Source organism: Euleptes europaea, chromosome 4, assembly GCF_029931775.1.
Source record: "Euleptes europaea isolate rEulEur1 chromosome 4, rEulEur1.hap1, whole genome shotgun sequence".
NCBI classification, from domain to species: domain Eukaryota; kingdom Metazoa; phylum Chordata; class Lepidosauria; order Squamata; family Sphaerodactylidae; genus Euleptes; species Euleptes europaea.
In genome coordinates, this window is record NC_079315.1 from 6,435,826 (window position 1) to 6,455,120 (window position 19,295).

Here is a 19,295-nt window from a genome sequence, read left to right on the forward strand (position 1 = left end):
GGGGAGAGAAGCCCCCAGGCAGCCAAAAGCCGGGCGAGGGGAGGCAGACGTAGGGTGGTAGAGGCAGGAAGCCCCGGCCCGGCACCCTTCTCTTCCCCAAAGGCCACCCGGGATGGGGGAAGGGGCTGGGGGGGAGCAGCCCTGGAGCAAGGGTGGAAACCCGCCCCCCGGCAGCCAGGAGCCAGGCCAGGGGAGGCAGGGAGGAGCCAGCCGTGGGGGCCAGCCTGGCAGGAGGCCCCTCCGGGAGGAGGAGGAGAAGCAGGGGGCTCCGTGGTGGGGCCGGCCTACACGTCGAGGACGTGGTTGAGATAGGAGATGTAGCAGATGGCCAGGCGGAGGATCTCGATCTTGGAGAGCTTCTTGTCGGGCGGCAGGGTGGGCAGGAGCTTGCGGAGCTCGGCGAAGGCCAGGTTGAAGGCCTCCACGCGGATGCGCTCGCGCGTGGCGTGGGCCGAGCGGTACTTGGCCGTGGCCCGACGGCGCCGGCGCTTCTCCTCGCGGCTCAGCGGCGGGTGGGGCGGCGGGCGGCCCTGGCCCTCGGGGGGGGGCCCCTCCTCCAGGTCGGAGGGGCAGCGGCCGCGACGCCCCCCGGCCTCCAGCGACTCCGCCTCCGACGGCGGCGCCGACGACAGGGGGTCCGAGTCGGCCGCTTGGTCCGGGCTCAGCATCATCTGCGGGGGGGGGGGGGCGACAAGGAGGGGCCGTCAGCGCGATCCCTGCGCCCCTACAGCCGGCGCCCCGGCCTCGCCGTCCAGCCTGGGGGGCCGCTGTCTGCTCCCGGGGCCCCCTCGGGCTCTGCGGTCCCTGCGCCCCTACAGCCGGCGCCCCGGCCTCCCCTGCCCTGGTCGTCCAGCCCGGAGGCCGCAGCGAGCAAGGGAGAGGGGGCGCTGGGGGGGGGTTGAAGCCAACGGAGAAGGGGGCCCCTCTGGTTCTCCGCTGCCCCGGAAAGCAGCTCGGGGGGGGTCTACCCTCTCCCCGGGGGTCTCCCCAGCCGGGCTGGCGTCCGTCGAAGGGCGCCCGGCCCATCCCAGCCCGCCTCTTCTCCGCAAGCCTGGGCCGTCGACCCTCTCCGGGGTCTCTCCTCCCTCCCCTCCGCCCAGGCTTACTCCCGAGCAAGCGCGTGCCAGGGTGACAGTCCCGGCCGGGCACGGAAAGGGGTCTGCCGGCTTCTTCCTTCCTTTCCTCCGACGGGACCCCCTTCCCCGGCCGCCCGTCCGCGACCCCCGGGGGGAAATCGGCCGGCCGGACACAAACCAAGGCGGCTTCCCCCTTCCAGCCAGCCCCGAGCGGGCTGGAGGTCGGGTCCAGCGTCACTTGGGGAAGGGACCTGCGGGTCCCAAGCGAGGCCAGAAAAGGCCTTTCGCGGCTCGGCCGGGAGCTGCTTGCGGAGGGAGGGGGCCACGACCCCCACCCCGGCCGGTTCCCTGGGCCTGCAGCGAAGCCCCCTCCCCACACCCCCACCCCCGACGGATCCCCGGGATCAGCTAAGCCGGCTTCCAGGCACTTCGGAACGAGCCCGAAGGGGCCAGGATTCGTCTGGTCAGGGAAAACCTTCTCCCTGGTACTACTATTATTAATAATATTATTATTCGATAATAATAACAATAATGATGATAATAATAATGACGATAAACCTGGGAGAACGCGATGGGAGTATTACTATTATTATAGTATTATTATCGATAATAATAATACCAATAGCAATAAACCAGGGAGAAGGATAGTAAATCAGGGAGAACGCAGCGGGATTATTACTATTATTATTAATAATAAAACCAGGGGAATAATAATGATACCAGGGGAAATCCTTCTCCCTCTATTAGCATTGTTACTGTTATTGTTATTTTTATTATTGATGAGGATGATGATACCAGGGAGAGAGGTTTCCCCGGCCAGAAGAAATAATAATAATAATAACAACAACAACAACGAAACGACAATGAGAAAAATAATGATGATAATAATGATGATGATAATAAACCAGGGAGAAGGCAGCGGGATTATTACTATTACTATTATTATTATTGAGGATGATGATAACGAAACGGTAAGAATAACAATAACAATAAGCCAGGGAGGAGGATAACAAACCAGGGAGAAGGCAGCAGGATTATTATTATTATTGGTGATGATAAGGAAACGATAACGATAAAGATAATAATTATAATAATGATGTTGGGGTGATGATGATGATGATGATAATCCCCTTGCTTTCTCTTCCTACCCAGTTTCAGGCGCCTTCGCCCGTTGCGGGGGGCTCCCCTTTGTCCCCCGGGGGATCGGGGCCGGCCGAGGAAGCCCCCCCCCCCCGGAACGGCCAGAACCAGCTTTCGTTGGAGGCGGCCGGAGCGGGGCCGGGGGGGGGGGGGCTCCGGCATCCAGAGCCGGGGAAAGGGGGAGGAAAAGGGGGGTTCGCTATGAAACTGGGGGGGGGCGTCGATTCGGCCGGGGGGGGGACAATGAGATGGGGCCTTTTCTGCTGGAGGAGTTGCCCCCCCATCTCCATCCCTCCCTCCCGGAGGCGCCGCGTCCGCCTCCATCTCCCGGAGACAATGGCAGGGACCCCCCTCCCCTCCCCTCCCCACCCCGTCGGGGCCCCGATCCGCAGCCCGGCCGACCTCTCCGGGGGGGCGTCCGGGCCTCCTCCCGCCCTCCCCACCGCTTCTCCCCGGGGGGAGCCCCCCTCCCCGTCGCCGCCCGCCCCCCCCCCCACGAGGTCCCGTCGGGGCCGCCCCTTACCTTGCGGGATGGCTCCGGCTTCCCCCGCCGCCGCCGCCGCCGCCGCGGCTCAGAGGGCGGCCCGGGGGGGCGGCGCCCTCCCTCGGCTGCCCGCCGCGGCTCCGGCTAGACGGGGCTCCGAGCCCGGCGCCTCTGCCCCGCCGGGCGGGGCGGCCATGGGTCGGCCGGCCTGGAGGGGGGGGCGACCGGCCCTGGCCCCCCTCCCTCCCTCCCTCCCTCCCTCCCTCCCTCGCCTCCCGGTCGCCGACCGACGAAAGGGGGCCGGGGGGAGCCACTCCGGAGCTACTCCGCTTGGTCTGGACGCTTCTCCGGGGGGGCGGGCGGCGGAGAGCCGCAGGGGGGGCAGCGTCGCCCGGACGGACGGCCGCCTGGTTCCTCTGGGTCTCTGCCGGCGAAGCTGGGGGAAGATATTATGGGGGGGGGACGCGGCCTCCCCCGACGGGGCTGCCGAAGGGGCGCTCCCATTGGACGGCCCGGCAGACGCCCGCCCGCTGCATCGGACTTGACATCTGGCACGGGGTGGGGGTGGGGGGAAGCGGCGCCTCCCCCCCCCGTCCGCGCCGCCTAGGATGTGGGGGGGGGCGCTTCACACGTGGGCTGGCGCGACTCGCGTGTGGCAGACAGCCTGGCCTGGACGCCCTCCCCCCCAGCCCACCCTGACACCCTAAAGCGCAAGGAAGGGACCCCGCCGGAGACCTCCAGGACGCCAGACGCCCCTCTGGAGACCTCTGATTGCTAGGCAAAAGGGGGGGCCTCCCCACCTGGGGGGGCCTCCCCGCCTAGAGGCGTTCCCCACCCAGATACCCCCCCCGGATGCCAGATGCCCCTCTGATTGCTAGGCAAGGTGGGGTATTTGCCTGGGGGGGCTCCCCACATGGAGGAGTTCCCCACCCAGATATCCCACCACCCCCCGCCTAGGTTTCACGGGAGCGTGTCTAGCAATGGAAGCGTGGAGCCTAGGCAGGTTTCCCGGAGAGTAAGCCCCATGGTGCCCGGAACCTGGAAGTCGTTTCGCAGGGTAGCCCTGTCTGTCCCCTGTAGAAGAACTGAGTTCGAGGGAGGGGCCGTGGCTCAGTGGTAGAGCCTCTGCTTGGCATGCAGAAGGTCCCAGGTTCAGTCCCCAGCATCTCCAGTTAAAGGGACCAGGCAGGTAGGTGATGTGAAAGACCCCTGCCTGAGACCCTGGAGAGCCGCTGCCAGTCACTGACTTGGGTGGACCAAGGGTCTGATTCAGTAGAAGGCAGCCTCATGTGTGTTCATGTGTGTGAGAGTCCAGCAAGGTTCTGGGGGTAGGAGTTTGCCAGAGTCCAAGCTCCCTTCCTCAGATACAAGCTGGAATGGCAATCTCAAAGTCCTTCTATGCCAGTCTGTGATCTCCCAGAAAGATGGCTGAATTTGACATTGGAAGAATTGGAGATGGCTGAATTTGACTTCATTCATAATTTCAGAACAATGGATCCTCCGGGGCTGAATAGGGACAGGAGGTTCTTGTCTCACGACAGATGCCGGTTTTCTGCCCCCCAAGTATTTTCTCCCCTGCTGTCCCTGCTCTGCCTTACATTTTGCATTGTCCCTCAGCATCCTGATTCCTTCCTCTGCAACCCCCCCCCCCCACCCGTGTCCCACCTTCTGACTGGGATATAAGGAGTCAGGGATCCCAAGTCCTCCTTGTATCTGACCAAGGGAGCTTTGATCCTGGAAAGCTTGAACCCTGAAAATCTTTTAGGTCTCTAAGGTGTGGCTGGACTGGAATCCAGAAAGATGAAGAGGAGGAGGAAGAGGAAGAAGAAGAGGAAAAGCTGGTTTTTATATGCTGACTTCCTCTACCATTTAAGCCAGCGTGGTGTAGTGGTTAACAGCAGTGGTTTGGAGAGGTGGACTCTAAGCTGGAGAACCAGGTTTGATTCCCCACTCCTTCACCTGAGCGGCGGAGGCTAATGTGATGAACCGGGCTGGTTTCCCCATTCTTCCACATGAAGCCTGCTGGGTGACTTTGGGCTAGTCACAGCTCTCTTAGAGCTCTCTCAGCGCCACCTACCTGTGGGGAGGGGAAGGGAAGGAGACCGTAAGCCAGTTTGATTCCTCAAGAAGAAGCAGCATTGTTTTTTATATGCCAACTTTCTCTACCACTTAGGGAAGAATCAAACCGGCTTACAATCACCTTCTCTTCCCCTCCTCACAACAGACACCCTGTGAGGTGGGTGGGGTTGAGAGAGCTGTGACTTGACCAAGGTCACCCAGTGGGGAAAACCAACCCTGTTCACCAGATTAGCCTCCGCCGCTCATGTGGAGTAGTGGGGAATCAAGCCCGGTTCTCTAGATCAGACTCCACCGCTCCAAACCACCGCTCTTAACCACTACACCATCTTTTGCCATATTGGGGGCCTTAACTGAAGGGAAAGGCATGCATACCAACAAATAAATAAAAATATTTTTACTGGCGCTGTCTGTTTTGGAGGGGAGGGGGCAATTGGAGCATAGATTTGCAAAGATGCTTCTTGCTAGTTTTTTTTTTTTGCACAGAAATTAGATTGGACTGTAGGAAAACAGCACTGCCCTCGTTCGGATGGTTTGGTGCCCTTTCCATAGATCCCGCAGTAGTCCCGAAAGGAATGTCTTGACGGCGCGCCTCGCTTGGTGGGTCTCAGAGGGCTGGTGGTTGGCCTGCTCATTCACACCTAGAATCACTGCTGAATTAGAGGGTGGTCCTGCGTTCTGCTTTGCAAAATAAGCATGCTCCCCCCACCCACCCACATGCATATTTGCAAGAGAAGAACATAAGAACATAAGAAAAGCCCTGCTGGATCAGACCTAGGCCCATCAAGTCCAGCAGTCTGTTCACACAGGGGCCAACCAGGTGCCTCTAGCAAGCCCCCAAAGAAGACAACTGCAGCAGCACTGTCCTGCCTGTGTTCCACAGCACCTAAGATAGTAGGCATGCTCCTCTGATCCTGGAGAGAAAAGGTGCAGAAAAGAGCAACCAAAATGATCAGGGGGCTAGAGCAACTGCTCTATGGGGAGTGGTTAAAACACTTAGGGCTGTTCAGCTTGGAAAGAAGGTGGCTGAGGGGAGACATGATGGAGGTCTATAAAATTATGCATGGTTTGGAAAGAGTGGACAGGGAGACATTTTTCTCCCTCTCCCATAATACTAGAACATGGGGTCATCTGCTGAAGCTGGAGGGTGAGAGATTCAAAACAGATAAAAGGAAGTATTTCTTCACACAACGCATAGTTAAATTGTGGAACTCCCTGCCCCAGGATGTGGTGATGGCTGCCAGCTTCTAGGGCTTTAAGAGGGGGGTGGACATGTTCATGGAGGAAAGGGGTATTCATGGCTACTAGTTAAAATGGATACTAGTCATGATGCAGACCTATTCTCTCCAGGATCAGGGGAGCATGCCGAATATATTAGGTGCTGTGGAACACAGACAGGATAAATGCTGCTGCAGTCGTCTTGTTTGTGGGCTTCCTAGAGGCACCTGTTGGCCACTGTGTGAGCAGTCTGCTGGACTTGATGGGCCTGGGTCTGATCCAGCAGGGCTTTTCTTATGTTCTTATGTTCTTAGGTCTGCATCATGACTAGTAGCCATTTTGACTAGTACCCATGAATACCCCATGAATTCCTCCATGAACACGTCCACTCCCCTCTTGAAGCCTTCCAGGTTGGAAGGACAGCCACCGGTCTGTTTGTTTCCTACTCCGCGGGCTGCCTGTGAAAATTTTGCTGGTTTTTTTTTTTTTAAATGCAGTCTTTATCACAGCATCTGTCACAAGTGTGATCTACAGTGTGATTTAAAAAAAAAACTTGGCCCGGTCCTTAGCTTCTGTGGGTAAACACGGGCAATTCTAATTATGCCCGTCATTAATCAACACACACATAAAATCCGAGGCATGCCAAGTATCTGAAAAATCCATAATGGGACATTTATCTCGTCTGTGCAGTAGGGGATGTTCAGAATACCCGAAAATGGCACAGGTACTGTAGTGTAGGGGACAAACGTTACATGACGTTGACACCATATTCAAAATATCACATGAACACATGAAGCGGCCTTCTACTGAATCAGACCCTTGGTCCATCGAAGTCAATATTGCATACTCAGACCGGCAGCGGCTCTCCAGGGTCTGAGGTGGAGGTCTTTCCCTTCACCTACTTTCCTGGTCCCTTTAACTGGAGATGCCGGGAATTGAACCTGGGACCTTCTGCATGCCAAGCAGATGCTCTACCACTGAGCCACAGCAACAACCCAGTGAGAGGGCAGAATCTCAAACGATGGGGATTTTGTAGTACCACTTGGGGATTTTGTAGTACCACTTGAATCAGCCTTGGTGGATCTGGAGTTCACAAGGATTATTATTGTTGTTTATTTATTTTTACTTATTAATTTTGTTCTATTTCTATCCTACCATCAATCCCCAGCCAAACCGGGTTCAGGGCAGGTAACAACAAAATCCAATAGCATACATATAATAAAACCATAAAAATACATCTACATTAAAATGCAAAAGTCCCAGCAAGTTAATAAATGCCACAAATATAACAAATATGTTATTGTTGTTGTTATTATTTGGTTAGTTATAGTCTGCCAGTGTGGTGTAGTGGTTAAGAGCGGTGGTTTGGAGCGGTGGACTCTAAGCTGGAGAACCGGGTTGGATTCCCTACTCCTCCACGTGAGTGGTGGACGCTAATCCGGTGAACCGGGTTGGTTTCCTCACTCCTCCACATGAAGCCAGCTGGGTGACCTTGGGCTAGTCACAGCTCTCTCAGCCTCTCTTACCTCACAGGGTGTCTGTTGTGCGGAGGGGAAGGGAAGGTGATTGTAAGCCAGTTTGATTCTTCCTTAAGTGGCAGAGAAAGTCGGCATATAAAAACCAACTCCTACTCCTACTCCTTCCTCTTCCTCCTTCCTCTTCCTCTTCCTCTTCTTCTTCTTCTTCGTCTTTGTCTTCATCTTCTGACTCCCTGTGACTCAAGGCAGATTACATAGTGTAAGTCAAGTACAACCAACAGGACGGGACATCCAGTGAATAGCCCAATAGGGTTTGCACTACCGAAATCTGAGAACAAACAGAAATCTCAGAGCTGAAACCAAGCATGAGCTTTTAAACACAGTACGTTATCAATGCTATCTATGCTTCAGAACAGACGTTCACAGATCTGTGGGTTTTAGTTCTGTAGTGTTTTACAGGGTGTTGTGAAATGGTCTTGGAACAGCGGGAAGGAAAGGCAAACAATCCCAGCGCATCAGTCCCTGGAACGATGGTGTTCTAATGAGCGTGATTGTTCCCAGCATGTTTGTTATAGGTCCGTCAAGAGAACGGAATCGATCAAACTGGGACATCTTTGACAGCAAAACAAATCCTTTTGGGAGTCTCGAGCCTGCATCCTAAAACTGCAAGGGAAACCACTACTTCTTCTTCTTTTTTCTTTGTTTATATAATTTTTTTTTTAATTTTTATAACATAAAACATAAAACAAACGAACAAATACAATAAAAATAATACAAAAAATATAACAAAAGATAATACAAAAGAGTATCTATATATACTTATTAATAAATTCGTAGTTACAAAGTTATTAAGACCAAAAAGATACCCCTTCGACCCTCCACCCACCTTAAAAATGTGACCCATCACCCGACTTCCGAAAAAGTGTCCTAACAGTTTTAAAAATATCAACAATAAAATGCAAAGATATTAAGACTAGTTTCTATAACTCACTAATTAAAGTAGTAAAATCCATTTTTGCCAGTTTATCCCAATATGTGATGGCCTTTGCCCATGTTTTTTTAAATTCTTCCATATCTTTTCCGTGTAGGAATTTGGATAATTTGGCCATCCTCATATACATCCATAATTTCTCTCTCCAGTCACAAATTGAAGGTTTATTCACTTGCTTCCAAACTTTAGCTATTACAATTCTTGCAGCAGCAAAACTATATTGACAAATAACCCTATCATTATTAAATATATTTTCTTGTGGAATTCCTAATAGACAAAATGCAGGTTTTCTTTTTACTCTACCATTAATCAAATTATTAGTTTCCCTAATAACTTTTTTCCAACATTTTTTTAAAAATTTACATATCCACCATACATGCATAAAAGTGCCTCTTTCGGTTCCGCATTTCCAACGTAAATCCACATCTCCTTTTTTCATTTTAGATATCAGCACAGGTGTTATGTACCATCTATAAAACATTTTATATAAGTGTTCTCTGATTTCATTAGTTATTGTAAATTTAAATTCTCTCTTCCATAAATTTTCCCATATTTCCAGATCAGTATTAAATCCTAACTCTTTCATCCACTTCACCATTACTGGTTTAATTCTTTCTTGTTCTAAATTAATTTCAATTAATAATTTATACATTCTTCCTATCAATCCTTTATTTCCCTTTATTAATATTTTTTCCAGTTTGGATTTATTTTTATTAAATCCAAGCTGATTATCTTTATTAAATATGTATTTTAATTTATAATACAAAAACCAATCTTTAATATTAAGTTCTTCTCTATTTCTTAAAACCCATTCTCCCTCTTTACATTCAATAATTTCTCTATATATCCCCATTTCTAAATTTAAATGTATCCCTCTCTTCAACTGGTTTCATAGAATCATATGAAACCACTTCCAACTGGTTTCATAGAATCATAGAGTTGGAAGGGGCCATAAAGGCCATCTAGTCCAACACCCCGCTCAATGCTGGATCAGCCTACAGCATCCCTGACAAGTGCTTGTCCAGCCTCTGCTTAAAGACTGCCAGTGAGGGGGAGCTCCCCACCTCCCTAGGGAGCTGATTCCACTGTCCAACAACTCTTACTGAGAAAAAATGTTTCCTAATATCCAGCCCGTACTTTTCTGCCTGCAATTTAAACCCATTGTTGCGAGTCCTATCCTCTGCCGCCAACAGGAACAGCTCCCTGCCCTCCTTTAAGTGACAGCCCTTCAAATACTTCAAGAGAGCAATCATGTCCCTCCTCAACCTCCTCTTCTCCAGACTGAACATTCCCAGCTCCCTCAGCCTTTCCTCGCAGGGCTTGGTCTCCAGGCCCCGGATCATCCTCGTCGCTCTCCTCTGCACCTGCTCGATTCTGTCCAAGTCCTTTTTGAAGCGAGGCCTCCAGAACCGCACACAGTACTCCAGGAGCTGCCTGACCAATGCAGAACGGTGACATCTTGCGATTTGGGTGTAATGCCTCTGTTGATGCACCCCAAGATCGCGTTAGCTTTTTTTGTCGCTGCATCACACCGGCTGCTCATATTTAACTTACAGTCCATCCGTACTTTCTTGCAAGGTTCACTTGGGAGGCTGGCCACAAAACCCAGCGAGAGCAGAAGAATGTGAAAAGAATCTCATTCACAAAAATGTTGCCTCAAACGGTGTCATAAAATAGAACCCGTACATTAAGAAAGGAAGATAGGCGGGAGAGAGTGCACATTATAGAATCATAGAGTTGGAAGGGACCACCAGGGTCATCTAGTCCAACCCCCTGCACAATGCCGAAAATTCACAACTACTTCCCCCCCCCACACACACACACACCCAGCGACCCCTACTCCATGCCCAGAAGATGGCCAAGATGCCCTCCCTTTCATCATCTGCCTAAGGTCATAGAATCAGCATTGCTGACAGATGGCCATTTGGCCCCTGCTTAAAAACCTCCAGGAAAGTAGTGCTTACCACCTCCCGAGGAAGCCTGTCCCACTGAGGAACCGCTGTAACTGTTGGAAAATTCTTCCTAATGTCTAGAATTCTTCCTAATGTCTAGTTAGTTGAGAATATTGTCCTCATAACTGGAATTTAGATTTGCCGAGTCAATCATACAATTGTCGTTTGCCATGAGATCTTGAGAGGAACAAGATGCTTTTCCTGACAGGCGTCGGTAGAGATCCGTCATCCAACACCCGGCAGTTCCTAAACCAGATGAAATGGATTTATGCAAAACCAATTTCCATATGATTAGCAGCCCAACCATGTGATTCTTCTCCTCAGAAGCGTCTTCAGGAGTAACAGCCAATGTTTAACAGCGTCTAATTGGATGAGAGCATATACCTGTCTGTCGGTCATTTATCTATCTAGTATCTATCTGTCTGTCTGTCATCTATCTATGTATCATCTATCTGTATGTGCAAATCTATCTGTCATCTGTATGTTTATCATCTATCTATCTATCTATCTGTCTGTCTGTCTGTCTGTCTGTCTGCCTGTCTGTTTCTGGCTATCATATGTGTGTCTATCATTTATCTATCTATGTATCATCTATCTGTCTGTCCATTTCTGTCATCTGTCGTCTGTCTGTCTGTCTGTCTGTCTGTCTGTCTATCTATCTATCTATCTATCTATCTATCTATCTATCTATCTATCTATCTATCTATCTATCTATCATCTATCATCTATGTCTGACTGTCTGTTTCAGTCTATCATCTTGTGTCTATCATCTATGCATCATCTATCTGTCTGTCCAAATCTATCTGTCATCTGTCTATCACCTGTCTAACTGTCTGTCTGTCTGTCTGTCTGTTTCTGGCTATCATATGTGTGTCTATCATCTATCTGTCTATGTATCATCTATCTGTCTGTCTGTCTATCTATCTATCTATCTATCTATCTATCTATCTATCTATCTATCTATCTCTGTTTCAATCTATCATCTTGTGTCTATCATCTGTCTATGTATCATCTATCTGTCTGCCCATATCTATCTGTCAATCTATCATCTGTCTGTCTGTCTGTCTGTCTGTCTGTCTGTCTGCCTGCCTGCCTGTTTCAGTCTATCATCTTGTGTCTATCATCTATGTATCATCTATCTGTCTATCCATATCTATCTGTCATCTGTCTGTCTATCATCTATCTATCTATCTGTCTGTCTGTCTGTTTCAGTCTATCATCTTGTGTCTATCATCTGTCTGTGTATCATCTGTCTATCCATATCTATCTATCTATCTATCTATCTATCTATCTATCTGTCTGTCTATCATCTGTCTAACTGTCTGTCTGTTTCTGGCTATCATATGTGTGTCTATCATCTATCTGTCTATGTATCATCTGTCTGTCTGTCTGTCTGTCTGCCTACCTATCTCTCTCTCTCTCTCTCTCTCTCTCTCTCTCTCTCTCCCTCTCTCTCTCTGTCTGTCTGTCTGTTTCAATCTATCATCTTGTGTCTATCATCTGTCTATGTATCATCTATCTGTCTGCCCATATCTATCTGTCAATCTATCATCTGTCTGTCTGTCTGTCTCTGTCTGCCTGCCTGCCTGTCTGTTTCAGTCTATCATCTTGTGTCTATCTTCTGTCTATGTATCATCTATCTGTCTATCCATATCTATCTGTCATCTGTCTGTCTATCATCTATCTATCTATATATCTGTCTGTCTGTCTGTCTGTCTGTCTGTCTGCCTGTCTGTCTGTTTCAGTCTATCATCTTGTGTCTATCATCTGTCTGTGTATCATCTGTCTGTCCATATCTATCTATCTATCTGTCTGTTTGTCTGTCTGTCTGTTTCAGTCTATCATCTTGTGTTTATCATCTGTCTATGTATCATCTGTCTGTCCATATCTATCTGTCATCTGTCATCTCTCCAGGATCAGAGGGGCATGCCAAATATATTAGGTGCTGTGGAGTACAGGCAGGATGGTGCTGCTGCAGTCATCTTCTTTGGGGGCTTCCTGGAGGCACCTGGTTGGCCACTGTGTGAACAGACTGCTGGACTTGATGGGCCTGGGTCTGATCCAGCAGGGCTTTTTGTATGATCTTATGTCTATCACCTATCATCTATCTATCTGACTGTCTATCTCTCTATCGCTATTTGATCACAGAGAGGTCCCACCATGGACTTCCCTGTTGTTCCTCTTACTACAGAGCCTGTCTACACATAATGAGAATTTTCGAATGGCCAAAGCCATGAATAAACTTATTCAGGACTGTTTTTATGTAACCAGGGTAAGGGCATCCTCCATTTTTTAAACATGCAATTAAATAAAAAGGTGTGCCAGAACAAATTGAAGTATCAAAAAACGTTTTCACTTGAGAGTACCATATGTATTTTTGTGTCGACAGTTAAACCCCTACCAGCCAAGGCACTAAAGGTACTGAAGGCACTTTATTAGTGATTATATTTCGGGGCAGTCCTCGCAACTGCAATTTATCCTCACGACAGCCTTGTGAGGTGGGAAAGTAAGCAACGCACAGCGGGCCCTAATAATTCATCCAAGTAAGTTTGTAAGCCATTTCGTACAGCGCGACCCTGTTGTCTGTGCAGAAAAGCTCTTTGGAATAATTCAGTTTTGTGTAGTTTGTGGAAAGCTGGAAGAGTGGGAACTTCCCTTAACCCCCTGGGCAGGCTATTCCATATGGTGGGGGCCACAGTGGAGACAGCCCCCCCCCCCCCAAGATCTGACAAGATCAGGCTGTCCTGTGCTATCTATATCAGGGTGGAAGGTCCCCCAAAGTTCAGCTATGGGGCTCTTGGGCCTGGCCCTGCCTTGGGCAGCCTGTCAGTGCTGGACAGCTCCCTAGTTTCGCTTGCTGGCCTCTGAGAAAAGGGCCGCTCTTCATCTCCCACCTCCCGCATTTATGTCTTCGCATTAATGTGGGCCTGAAGAGCTTCTAGCTCAGGGGTCCCTGACCTTTTTGAGCCTTTGGGCACCTTTGGAATGCTGAAACAGAGGAGGAGGAGGAGGAGGAGGAGGAGGAGGAGGAGGAGGAGGAGGAGGAGGAGGAGAAGGAGGAGGAGGAGGAGGAGGAGGAGGAGGAGGAGGAGGAGAAGAAGAAGAAGAAGAAGAAGAAGAAGAAGGAGGAGGAGGAGGAGGAGGAGGAGGAGGAGGAGGAGGAGGAGAGGGAGGGAGGGAGGGAGGGAGGGGGGGAGGAAGGAAGGAAGGAAGGAAGGAAGGAAGAAGAGGAGGAGGAGGAGGAAGAAGAAGTAGAAGAAGAGGAGCGGGTTTTTATATGCCGGGTTTCTCTACCTCTTAAAGGAGAATCAAACCGGCTTACAACCACCTTCCCCTCAAGAAACACCCTGTGAAGTGGTTGGGGCTGAGAGAGCTCTAGGAGAGCTGTGACTAGCCCAAGGTCACCCAGCTGGCTTCATATGGAGGAGTGGGAAAGCCAGCCCGGCTCTCCAGATTGCAGTATGCCGCTCCTGTGGAGGAGTGGGGAATCAAACCCGGTTCTCCAGATTAGAGTCCACCGCTCCAAACCTCTGCTCTTAACCACTACACCATGCGGGCTCTACATCACGAAGTCCGTCTGGTTTGGGCTGCTTACAGAATCCTGCGTCCACCCACTGGTAGTGTTTCAGGTATCCAGGCTAACTGTAATTGCATCTGACGCAAACACTTCCCTCCTTGTTTTGTGACTGATTCCCTTTCTACCATTTAAAGGCATTAAACACCGTTGATGCGGAGGGGAGGCATCCTGTCTGCATCACATCTTATCGGGAGGAGTCCCTTCATCCCCAAAGGCTTTCTTTGTTCATTTGGTGCCTGTTTGCTCTAGTTTCCTCATTAGATCGGACAGCCATTGTCGACGCTTCCTTTTCTTTGACTTGTGTCGTGGAACGAGATTCTTGCAAAGGAGCTGAAATCGGACTCATTTCTGAGGACAGCGGAGCCCGTCTGAAAATGCTGGGTTTGTCACATTGGTGAAGCCAGGACGACAAGAAAAAGAGTTAATAAGTCAGTGTTCTGGGGGTGGCGAGGATAATCAAAGAACATTGCCATAAATGGCCTATGTCAAGTCTCTCCATCCTGCGCATAATTTTATAAACCTCTATCATGTCGCTTCTTACAGTCTCTTTTCTTGGCAGTTCCTGATCAAACAGAATCGAGTGGGTGCACAGGAGAGCAAGAAAGAGGATCAGGGGCCTGGAGACCAAGCCCTACGAGGAAAGGCTGAGGGAGCTGGGAATGTTCAGTCTGGAGAAGAAAAGGTTGAGGGGGGACAGGATTGCTCTCTTGAAGTCTTTGAAGGGCTGTCACTCAGAGGAGGGCAGGGAGCTGTTCCTGTTGACGTCAGAGGATAGGAATTGCAATAATGGGTTTAAATTGTGGGGGGAAAGGTACCTGCTGGATATTAGGGGAAAAATCTTTACAGTAAGAGTTGTTTGACAGTGGAATCAGCTACCTAGGGAGGTGGTGAGCCCCCCCTCCCTCGCTGGCAGTCTTTAAGCAGAGGCTGGACAAGCACTTGTCAGCAATGCTCTAGGCTGATCCTGCATTGAGCAGGGGGGGTTGGACTAGATGGCCTCTATGGCCCCTTCCAACTCTATGATTCCATGATCACAACTACCCTAGCAGTCAAGTTGCCTTTGGAAATCTTGGCTTTCTTTGATCTCAATGAAATAATTACTTTTGCTTGCGATTCTTAAGAACCTGTTGAAGGAAAAAGGGAACAGCTGTTTGCAGACATTCTATGCTCTGGTACCATCTGCATTCCAGCTGCTTTTGCGTAGAACCAACATTCAGAAACAGGCTTAGCATTCATGGGGAGTTCAGCACATTTCTTTCCCCATTTGCTGGGGCTTTCCCGTCATCCTTTCTTTGCTCACCGCTATACATAACCACGGCAGCATTCCCTCTACTCACCCCAGCGCCTTAAAACTGTAATTAGCAACCAGGAAAGGTACACACTATTCTTTCCCACTGGGGAACACATCCAACCACTATCACAGATGTGTATGTATCCCCTTTCGTCTGCAGAAAGGGCTACTGGAAGATGCTGGCGGTGGGATCCAGTTCAGGAGAAACCAGTTCTGCCCGTTTGCAGCAGAAACCAGCTGCGCCTAGCACTGATTGGCTTGTTTCTGTGCCACCATAAACCCACCTTCCCAAAACAGTGTTTCTTCTTTAAAAAAGACCAGATCTTATTTTAGAAGAAGAAATAAGGCACCAAATAAGAAGGGTAAGAGGACAGACTGAAGCTTTGGTAAGTGTTTGTGGGAAAAGTAAGTAAGATGATGCTGTACTTAAATTGTACGTAAGTCAGCTTATGGAAACCAGTTTTACATGCCTAGGGTTGCAAGGTCCCTCTTCACCACCGGCGGGAGGTTTTTGGGGTGGAGCCTGAGGAGGGCGGGGTTTGGGGAGGGGAGGGACTTCAATGACATAGAGTCCAATGGCCAAAGTGACCACTTTCTCCAGGTGAACTGATCTCTGTCGGCTGGAGATCAGTTGTAACAGCGGGAGATCTCCAGCTACCACCTGGAGGTTGGCAACCCTATGCTTAGGTAATGCCCTCTTAATATATCCTCTTCCATTTCCCGGGTACAGCTTGTGTGCGCAGAGCACCCGCGTGTGAATGTACAACTTGTGTGCCTGTATGTTTCCTTCAGAAGATCCGATCAACGGCTGAAGGTTGGAGCTGGGATCAGAAAGGGGATTCCTCTCCACTTCCTCTACCGTTTGATTTGTTTGCATCTGTTGTGTGCTTAGGCATGATTTGGTATTAAATTCCAAAGGTGGAGCTTTGTCACCATTCTCATGGAAAGGATTTCAGATATCTCTTAAAGGTAGGGAAAAGTGGGTTATAAAAACCAACTCTCCTCCTCCTCCTCCTCCTCCTCCTCCTCCTCCTCCTCCTCCTCCTCCTCCTCCTCCTCCTCCTCCTCCTTCACTGCTCCGTTGCCATTTGCTCCACGGTGAATAGTACATAATTTGCATGGCTGTGGGGAATTTTTCTCAGTGAAGTAAACAGTAGCTCCCCAGGACAGTTAGAGCTTAAAAATATGAATCAGAAGAACTGACTAAGGACTGAAACTCTCCTTACTCTGATTTATTAAGTGCACTAGGTATTGTGCAAAGGGTATTTAAAAATAAAAGGAACCCGCTGACAGGTGCATAATTTTTTTTTTTAGTGCACAGAAATATTGATTTGGTTTGTGCTTCGGAGCTGCGTGAGGGAGCTGGCTCACCTGAAACCTGTCAGGTGAGGAGAGGAAGAGACACCAGCTGGGGCCCACATTGTTGTTGTGATGGTTATTATTATTAATAATAATTTAATTTATACCTTGCCCTCCCCAGCCAAAGGCCGGGCTCAGACAGGCTCACATAAAACTCCCACATAGTAAAATCCTAAATAGCATAAAACTATCCAATGGCCCTCCCCAGATTGTCACATGGAGCTACAGTGGGGCAAACAGATGAACAGGCCCCCATAGATGGTAAAAGGGGAAAAAATCAGGAGTGGAGGGTTGGGGAGGCCAGCAATTAAAGAGAAAGGAACCGTAGCCAGCCTCAACAGTAAGCCTGGAGTAACAGGTCAGTCTTGCTGGCCCTGTGGAACTCTTTAAGGTCCTGCAGGGCTAGGGTTGCCAAGTGTCAGGTGGCGGCGGGCAAACCCCCACCAATCCACCTGGCTGCCCACTGACCAGCTGAGGATCGGCAGGCAACGCATGCATACGCACCTGCCCGCAGGGCCACATCACTTCTGGTTTACACCCGGAAGCGCCACATCGCGAGGGGCCTTTTACCACTTAAACTCCCAGAGTTCAATTGCCAAAGCGGCCATTTTCTCCAGGGGAATTGATCTCTATCAGCGGGAGGTCAGTTGTAATAATGGGAGATCTCCAGTTACTACCTGGAGGTTGGCAACCGTAACTGCTGCCAAGCTCCACACATGCAATTTTTCTTTCCCCTGTGGCCTGATAAAGTGAATCATAGAATCACAGAATCATAGAGTTGGAAGGGACCACCAGGGTCATCTAGTCCAACCCCCTGCACAATGCAGGAAATTAACAACTACCTCCCCCCCACATCCCCAGTGACCCCAACCCTCGCTCCGCAATGCAGGATCCCACAATCAAAGCCCTCCCGGCAGATGGCCATCCAGCCTCTGCTTAAAGACCTCCAAAGACGGGGACTCCACCACCCTCCGAGGCAGCGCATTCCACCGTCGAAGAGCCCTCACTGTCAGAAAGTTCTTCCTAATGTTTAGGTGGAATTGCTTTTCTATTAGTTTAAATCAATTACTCCGTGTCCTAGTGTCTGGAGTAACAGAGAACAAGCTAGTTCCCTCATCAACATGACATCCATTCAAATATTTAAACATGGCTATCATGTCTCCCCTCAAGTGGTGGCACCCCCTCATCATAAGAACATCAGAAAGGCCCTGCTGCTGGATCAGACCAAGGCCCATCAAGTCCAGCAGTCTGCTCACACCAACCAGGTGCCTCTAGGAAGCCCACAAACAAGACGGCTGCAGCAGCATCCTGCCTGTGTTCCACAGCACCTAATATAAGTATATATAATATAATTATAATAAGAACATAAGAAAAGCCCTGCTCGATCAGACCAATGCCCATCAAGTCCCGCAGTCTGTTCACCTAGTGGCCAACCAGGTGCCTCTAGGAAGCCCACAAGCAAGGCAACTACTACTACTACTACTACTACTACTACTACTTCCTCTTCCTCTTCCTCCTTTAATAGAGGGTTACCTCCATGCCAATAAAAACTTCAAAGCTCATTTCCACACATAAGTCTCTGTTAAAGGAGGTATTGGGGGCAGAGGATGATACTAGATGGGAGCTGACAAAGGGAGCCTTGACTCTCCAAAGCTCATACCCCCGAAATCTTGTTGGTCTCTAAGGTGCTATGGGTCTATCTGGTTTACTGCAGACCAACAGGGCCACCCTCTGAAACTATCCAGATGGGATCTGGTAGCTCTGTACAGAGGACTGGCCCTTTTGCCTACTGGGAAGGTTCCTGTTGGGCCACTGCCTTGGAGGGCTGGTGGCAGCCAGGAGCAGACTGAGCTGAGCAGTTCCTGTAGACCTGGCGATGCCTACGGGCAAGCCACAGCCCAGGACCAATCCAAGCGCATGACTCAGCTTGTGCCAGGGAGGTTAGCTATCTAGGGTTGCCAACTTCCAGCTGGGTCCTGGGTAGGGTTGTGCATATTGATGTATCTGAACCGAAAATAAACCCGAAATTAGCCGTTTGGGTAATTTTTGGGTTTACCAAATGTCAAAACCTGAGGATCTGCAAGAAGCCAAATAACCGAACCTGAAAAAGCCAAATATTTATTCGGCGTTTTCAGGTTCCGCTATTAATATTCGGCTTTTTTGGGTTCGGCTATTTGGCTTCTGGTGAAATTTATATTAATTGTTATCTTACGCCATTAAAGGTTTTTTGAATTTATTTGGCTTCTGGCAGATCCCCAGGTTTTGGTATTTGGTAAACCTGAAAATTACCAAAATAATAAATATCCAGATTTTTCAGGTTCAGCTATTAATATTCAGCTTTTTCGGGTTCAGCTATTAGCCTTTGCTCAGAAGCACAGCTCTGTGGTTTTCTTCCATTTTTCTATCTTTTTTTTTTTTACTGGTTTTGTTAAGAGCTAGCTTGGTCTGACCAGCCATCCAACCACACAACCATCCAACCGTCACCATTCAGTGGGATAATTTGGATAAAGCATAAGAGTTGATTAAAAGACAGGGCTCTCCATCCCGTCTGGAGAGATATAAACTCCTAATACCATCCTAATACCACCAGGCTTCCTGGGGTTCTCCGGGCTCTCTAGACTACAGAGATTGGTTCTCCTGGAGAAAATGGCCA

General features: G+C 49.7%; 1 protein-coding gene across 1 annotated transcript; it reads right to left on the reverse strand.

Moving 5' to 3' along the window:
• Positions 1-267: 267 nt before the first annotated feature.
• Positions 268-671, reverse strand: NHLH2 (nescient helix-loop-helix 2). The gene has a single exon (XM_056848850.1). The coding sequence runs from the start codon at positions 669-671 to the stop codon at positions 285-287; it is 387 nt and encodes a 128-aa protein (XP_056704828.1). The 3' UTR covers positions 268-284.
• Between the last annotated feature and the right edge of the window lie 18,624 nt (positions 672-19,295).